Source organism: Octopus bimaculoides, chromosome 25 (assembly GCF_001194135.2).
Source record: "Octopus bimaculoides isolate UCB-OBI-ISO-001 chromosome 25, ASM119413v2, whole genome shotgun sequence".
NCBI lineage: Eukaryota > Metazoa > Mollusca > Cephalopoda > Octopoda > Octopodidae > Octopus > Octopus bimaculoides.
Window position 1 is genome coordinate 20,674,872 of NC_069005.1, and position 8,028 is coordinate 20,682,899.

Consider the following 8,028-nt stretch of genomic DNA (forward strand, 5'->3'; position numbering starts at 1 on the left):
GTTTATGTTCCCCTAACATAGCGGTTCGGCAAAATAAACCGATAGAATAAGTACTAGGCTTACAAAGAATAAGTCCTGGGAGTCGATTCGCTCGACTAAAGGCGGTGCTCCAGCATGGCCACAGTCAAATGACTGAAACAAGTAAAAGATATATATATCTATATATATATATACATATATATGTTAAGAGGGTAAAGACCCCCTTCAGTCATGAATGACCCTAGGATTGTACCTAGAAATGGCACCCTGTGAAGCACAAGTCCAGGCAAGGTTGTTTATGGAAGACCAGCAGTCGCCCATGCATGCCAGCCTCCCCTCCGCACACCACCAGTGTTATCCAAGTGAAAAGCAAAGGCTAATACAGCTTTGCACCAGGGGTGACGTCACAACTCATTTCTATAGATACATGAACTGGGACAAAGTGAAATAAAGTGTCTTGCTCAAGAACACAACATACAGCTCAGTCCAAGAACCAAACTCACTGTGTGTGTCTGTCTGTCTGTCTCCCACCACTACTTGGCAACCAGTGTTGGTGTGTTTACATCCCTAGAACCTAGCAGACTGGCAAAAGAGAACAATAGAATAAGTACCAGTCTTAAAAAAAGTACCGGGGTTGATTCATTCGACTAATAACTCTCCAAGGTGGTGCCCCGGCATGGCCGCAGTCTCACGACTTAAACAAGTAAAAGATAAAGTGATATGCATGTGTGTGTAGCCTAGTCTTGACATCATGTGATGGTTGTAAACAAACCTCAGTCTTACAAGTGGTATCTTTCAAGAACACCATGTCAGGCCATGGAGAAAGGTCACTTTATTTGGAAACTGTTAGGTGGGAAGTAGCATGTGGCTGGACACATCATATCTTTTACTTGTTTCAGTCATTAGACTACGGCCATGCTAGAGCACCACTTTGAAGAATTTTTAGTCAAATGAATCGACCCCAGTATTTTTTTTCTAAAGCCTGGTACTTATTTTATTGGTCTCTTTTACTAAACCAATAAGTTACAGGGATGTAAACACACCAACCTAGGTTGTCAAGTGGTGGTGGGAGGGGACAAACACAGACAGAAAGACACAAAACAGATTTCTTTCAGTTTCCGTCTACCAAATCCACTGACAAGGTTTTGGTCTGCCCAAAGCTACAGAAGACACTTGCCCAAGGTGCCACACAGGACTGAACTCCAAACCATGTGGTTGGGAAACATGCTTCTTACCACACAGCCATACCTGTGCCTGCACTTAGGATTACATTCTTTACCTCATTATACATCAATATATCTCATTGTAATGCAGTATATTGTGGAGGCATGGTTTGTCCCTCAATTACTACAAAAAAAAAAAGAAAAAAAATTGTGCAGGATGCATCAATGCAGTATTGTAATGCACCACAAATTCCCATTGCATCAACACCATAAGACATCATTGTACTGGGCACTGTGGCACAATCCAAAAGCATTAAGGAAAACTACCAACACCATGTAGTTTCAGCAACACTTCACACTGCAGTGTGGCATATACCTGCAATTATTGACCAAACAAAAATGTTATAAAGTGATTTACCTGGTAACAGAGGCAGGTTCAGGTGGTGGGAAGCCAAATGCCGTCACATGGAAGATGCTGTCTTCATACCAACCTTCAGCTAGTACAAAGCAGTTTTCAGTGAAAAGTCCAGTATGGAAACTGTAGCACAAGTTAAAGAAACTTACAGAAAGTTTGGATTCAAACTTGAAAGTCATAATGAGAGGCAAGAGACGAAACAATGAAAGCATGAGCATGTGTGTCACAGGTTCAGTTCTGTAACACACGTAGTTCAAAAACTATAAATAATATGAAGAGAAAATTAAAATAAGAAACAAAGTATTAAGTTTATACTCAGGAAATAGAAATTAGAAGGAAAAGTGTGTTTGAAGCACAATCTCTTCCTCTGAAAGAACAGGCAAGGAGAGAGAAAGAGAGAAAAGAAAAAGAGAACGTGAAACAATCATGGCAATCTGAAGAGGTCGCCCTGGATGTGAGTGACATGAGGTGGGGGCACAACCAAGTAGATGCCCTCTTTCAGTATACATATACATTAGAAAGATATGCAGAAAATCACACTCCACTGGCAAGAGAGGTCATAGGTGAACACTACAGCGAAGAGCAGATAACCTATTGACATCTTCCTCTCCAAATATATTTGGGTGTTAATTTTACTTTCCTGCCTTTTAATAGGTTTGCTTTTAACCATGCTGGATCCCACACATTCTTCACACTCAGTACATTGGATAGGAATTAACAACTTATTCAACAACCACAAGATAGGCTGTACCAAGTTAGATGACACAAGTAGGTACAACCTCATATTACATTAAAACAAGTCAAAAACAAAAAGGATATTGCTCCGGTGAGATCAATAAGGACTGAGCCACTTGGGTCTTCAAGGTACCATTTCCCCTGAAATATTACAAAGAAATAAATTTGATTCACTAGTGTATCCAATATCAATTGACAGCAAATGTTTATATTTGCTTCATAGTATATAAAAAAGAACTAGTTTTCAGTGCATACAGATATTTTTAAAAATCTGGAATTTAAGGCATCAGAAATCCATATTAATACTCATGTGTCAGAAACATGTTCAACCACAACTGAACTGAGATCTTAAAACCAAGGTACCATGTAAAAAGCATTGGTGTGGGTGCTGGTGCCACATAAAAACGCACCCAGTACACTCTGTAAAGTGGTTGTCATTAAGAAGGGAATCCAACCGTAGAAAACAAGGCAAAACAATGAAACTTGCTGTGGCCCCGGCCAGGTCCTGCCAAGTTAACCCATACCAGCATGGAAAACGGATGTTTAATATTGATGATGAAAGGTATGATTAGTAAAACAAAAACATAATAGTTTACAATACACATTTAAAATTTTTAACTTTAGCAGTTTAGTTTCACTGTCAAAGTGAAGCACGTTGATAATCTATTTCCAATGTGCCACAAAAATCATCATCATCATTCATCATCGTTTAACGTCCGCTTTCTATGCTAGCATGGGTTGGACGATTTGACTGAGGACTGGTGAAACCAGATGGCTACACCAGGCTCCAATCTGATCTGGCAGAGTTTCTACAGCTGGACGCCCTTCCTAACACCAACCACTCAGAGTGTAATGGGTGTGTTTACGTGCCACCGGCACGAAGGCCAGTCAGGTGGTACTGGCAACGGCCATGCTCAAAATGGTATATTTTATGTGCCACCTGCACAGGAGCCAGTTTGGCGGCACTGGCAACAATCTCGCTCGAATGTCTTTACACATGCCATCCAGCACAAGTGCCAGGGAGGCGATGCTGGGCACAGGTGCCGACCAAGATTGAAATATAGCAAACAAGGCACAAACACATCAATAGTAATCTCCCTTAGAATAACGTGAAATGTTTCCAAATTGGATTGGATTGCCCAAGTTCAGTCAACTACAGAACAAGGACTTCATCATGTTTTCTCCACCAGCGATAATGACTTGAGATCATATGGATTTGATGAGCCTACTTTGCCACAGCAGTTTGTTTACTAATACCCAGGAGTAGTTAAGTTGATTATACTGACCTCAGTGCACAACTAGTATTTATTTTATCGGTGAACTGGCAGAATCATTTGCACACCAGGCAAAGTGCTTAGTGGTATTTTGTCTGTCTTTATGTTCTGAGATCAAATTCTGCCATGGTCAACTTAGCCTTTCATATTTTTGGGGCCAATAAAAAAAGTATTACTGTATATAAATAATATATATTCCATGGATTGTACATTGATATATAAAGGATAAAAAAAACCCTCCAGCCATGAATGACAATGGGACTGCACCTAGAAAGTTCCCTTCCAAGGAACAAGTCCGGGCAAGGTTGACTATGGAAAACCAGCAGTCACCCATGCATACCAGCCTCCCCTCTCCAAGCCACTGATGTTATCCAAGGGAAAGGCAAAGGCCAATACAGCTCGGCACCAGTGATGTTGCAGCTCATTTCTACAGATGAGTGAACTGGGGCAACAGGAAATAAACTGTCTTGCTCAAGAACTCAACACACAGCCCAATCAGGGAATCAAACTACATCATGATTTTGATCCTGATGCTCTAACCACTGAGCCAATAAACAAATAAATATATATATATACATATATATATAACTACTAAGACTGTGAGTTGGCAGAATGCCTAGCGGTATTTCAACCGTCTTTATGTCCTGAGTTCAAATTCCACCAAGGAAAACTGCCTTTCATCCTTTCAGGGGTTGATAAAATAAGTGCTAGTTGAACACTGGGGTCAATGTAATTGACTTAACCCCTCCCCATATGAATACTAATTTTCAAAACAAAATCTTATTACCTTAAAATCAAACAAATTTCTCACTTTTATAACTCCTCTCATGACTAACCATTCACTCTCTTGCCTCTTCTTCCTCTGTGTGTAGCATTGCTTTTCTCCTTGCCTAGCACCAAGCCTAGTATATGCACTCATCCTGCCCCTCTTATGTTTAACTCTCCCTTCTTTCTATACGATACAAAGCATAACTGGAGAAACCAGCCAACCAACAAAAATTAATATCAGCTAATATACAGAGATTCTAAAAGCACTGAGCTGGCAGAATCGTTAGCTTGCCGAGCAAAATGCTTAGCGGCATTTCATTTATTTTTACATTCTGAGCTCAAATTCTGCCAAGATTGACTTTGCCTTTTATCCTTTTTGGGTTGATAAAACACGTAACAGCTGAGCACTGGGATTGACGTAATCGACTTAACCCCTTCACACTCAAGTGATCAGCATTAAGAAGGGCATCCAGCTGTAAGAACCATGCCAAAACAACTGGAGTCTGGACAGCTCCCCAACTGGCCAACTCCTGTCAAACCGTCCAACCCATGCCAACATGGAAAATGGATGATAAACGATGAAGATATGTAAAAGATAGCCAACACACGCAAGTAAATTTGTAAACAAAGATTTGTGTGAGTAGGTTAGCTTTGTTCCCCACCCACTTGACAACTGGTGTTATTTTGTCTATGCCCCTGTGACTAAGTGGTTTGATATCAATTTGTTTGACTAAACCCTTCAAGGGTGTCCAAGTGTGGCTGCAGCAAAGAAGAGATAAAGGATAAAATGAAAAATGTTATAAACAAAAAATTACAAACCTCTTTCAGCTGTGTTAGCATCCCAAGAACAATGAGTTCTCCAACTTTAGATGTTGTACCCAGCAGGTGCTCAATCGGTTTCAGCTAGGGAAGGGGAAATACAAAAAGATGTTAAATATTCATTAACACATTTGTTACATATTGTTTAATAATTCCAAGAAATAAAACCCTAACTTGGTGTTTGGACCTGAATCAACCAAAATCCAACAGAAATATGATGAAAGGCATTTCAGTTATTACTATGCAAAGTTTTTTTTCAGGAAAACATCTTTTTTAACCAAGGTGCAACATAAAAAGCATTGGTGTGGGTGGTGGTGCCACATGAAAAGCACTTGGCACTGGTGGCAGTGCCACGAGAGAGGCACCAGTGGCAGTGTTGTGCTTAATACACTAGGCACTGGTGGTGATGTCACGTGAAAAGCACTACAAGCAGTGCCACATGAAAAGCACTCAGTACACTCTGAAAAGTGGTTGGCATTGGGAAGGGTATCCAGCTGTAGAAATCAAGCCAAGATAGACTATGGAACCTAGTGCAGTCCCTTGTCTTACCAATTCCTTTCAAGCTGGCCAAACCATACTAGCATGGAAAACAGACATTAAATGTTGTCGGGGACGATCCTTCGAAGACATTTGAGTGACCACTTATAGATTCCCTAATTAGATTGATGGCTCCTTAATTTTCTTACAAAACAGGAAATTTTTCAAATATAAATGATGTGGCCCAATGGACAGGGACCCTTTGTAGATTTAAAGACCACCAATGAATTAAATCAAGCTTCGTGAAACCTTTTAATATCAACCCAGCCAAAACTCCCTGTTTGAAGTGATCAAAAGCTTCCATTAGAATTCTATGCTAATTTATGTTCCAAACATCAGTTTAATAACGACAAAGTTATTTTACTAAATTCTTTATAACATATCTAGGTCTGCTGAACCAAGTCTGACTTGTAGCTAACAAGAATTCAAACAACAAACGTACCTGAAATTTTTGAGAATTTTCATCCATGTTTCTAATGGCTGGTGGTGTAAATAGATGGTGGCGCATAGTTCTCTGAAGAATATTAGAAAGAAAGAAGGGGTTAAGCATATGAGCAGAAAGTAGTGACGAGGAACCTTGGTGAAAAAATAGGGGTTAACACTGCTTTGTCTACTTCACACAAAATCTGGTGAACATGTGGTAACTTCCTCAATCAATCTATTAGCTCGCCTGATACCAAATATGTAGTGAGTGCAAAGCAAACAGATAAGAGAAGCAGTGAGGTGGACAGGGGTGGTTTGTGTTACTTATGGGATTGGTGGTTTAATATATAGTAGCTTTGTAAAGGTACAAACACATGGAAAGATATAAGACCCAGAAGGCATAGGAACCCCAACAATATATATATATATATATATATACAGAGAGAGAGAATGGCAATACTTGATATGCAACAGACTTCATCAAACCCTTGCCTTAGCAGATAACCTATTGACACCTTCCTCTCCAAATATATTTGGGCGTTAATTTACAGTGTATATGAGCTCATAATGTCCCACATTATATTTATACACCTGTCCATTTCTCCTGTGTAGCAGTTTCTAACAAGGAAATGATGAAATCTAAAGTTAAGGACTCACCTGATAGAGTAACATATAACGATCCTTAAACAATTTCCAGAGGTCAGCTGGTTGTCCATGAAGTAGAGGTGGTGACAAGCCAAGTTCTTCGTTTCTGTTTATGAAATATAAAAACATCACTTAACACCAACTTTTCCATGCTTGTATGCGTCAGATAGATCACAAAGCGAATTTCCTATGGCCGGACGCCCATCTTGTCACCAACCCTCACCCGTTTCCAAGCAAGGTGATATATCACATGGCCACACGTTTTTCAGAAACGAATAATGCTTGTAAACAGTGATACAACTATCAGGTGTCAAGACAGGAGAAGGCGCACACACAGATCTACCTATCATTCCGACCCCAACCAAACCCCTTCTATCCCCTCATTCTCCTTAAATCATTTTTTCACACCATTTTCACTGATTACCTCCTTTCTGTGCCTTTGGTTATCTTCCCCACTCCTCTGCCATATTTCAACACCTCACATTCTCAACACCCTCTCAAAGCTACCATCACATCCCACTTGCTCTAGCCACTTATGTATTACTACATCTCCCTCCCCACCACTCCTACACCTTGCACATCATCACCCCACTTCCTGATTTGGTATTTGCCATCAACTGCACCTGCATTTTTGTTCATCACTCACTAGATTGATCTCTCCCTCACACACCTAAACATGTCACATCTTGTACCTTAGGGATTTGCTCTGACACTCCATCACTTCCATCTTATTTTTCCCAGCTACTCCTAACATTATATAATGCAGGGTGGCCATGTTATCTCTCCTGTAGGAAGATACTTGTGCTTGTCCATCCATTACACTTTAGCTTCTCAACACCTGACATAAAACCACTGCCCCTCAATTACTTCCCCTACTACCACAATTAATTGGGGGAGGGGGATTTCCTTTCCTGATTTAACCCTTTCGTTACCAAACCGCCCAAAGCCGCCCGAAAAAATTTTTTGTTCATGTGACCAAGCCGCCCAAAACCGCCCGTAATCACCTATTCATATTTAAATGAGAATATCTGAGCAAATCTCTTTAGTACATTCGTGAAAACACGTGATTATTTGTGTAAACAGTTCAGCTATAGTTTTGTACGACGATCAACGTGTTTTTTTAATTTTGTGAATTTTGGGAGATTTTTTTCCAAATTTGTTCCTGTTGTGTTTTCAAAATTTGTAATCCTGACAAAAAAATGGATACGAATTTTATTCTGTCAAGCAGCGAGTCAGAATTCGAAGGATTTTCCGTTGAAGACCTTGATAA

General features: G+C 40.0%; 1 protein-coding gene across 2 annotated transcripts in view; it reads right to left on the minus strand.

Moving 5' to 3' along the window:
* The window catches only part of LOC106875171 (DNA polymerase epsilon subunit 2), a 38,298-nt gene that overhangs the window by 17,996 nt on the left and 12,274 nt on the right, over positions 1 to 8,028 (minus strand). For both annotated transcript variants that reach the window (XM_052976756.1, XM_052976757.1), the window contains exons 5-9: positions 6,771 to 6,864; positions 6,133 to 6,204; positions 5,154 to 5,237; positions 2,376 to 2,433; positions 1,561 to 1,681 (exon numbers count right to left, since the gene is read on the minus strand). In XM_052976756.1, coding sequence (XP_052832716.1) covers positions 1,561 to 1,681; positions 2,376 to 2,433; positions 5,154 to 5,237; positions 6,133 to 6,204; positions 6,771 to 6,864 — 429 coding nt within the window. The remainder of the gene's footprint in view (positions 1 to 1,560; positions 1,682 to 2,375; positions 2,434 to 5,153; positions 5,238 to 6,132; positions 6,205 to 6,770; positions 6,865 to 8,028) is intronic.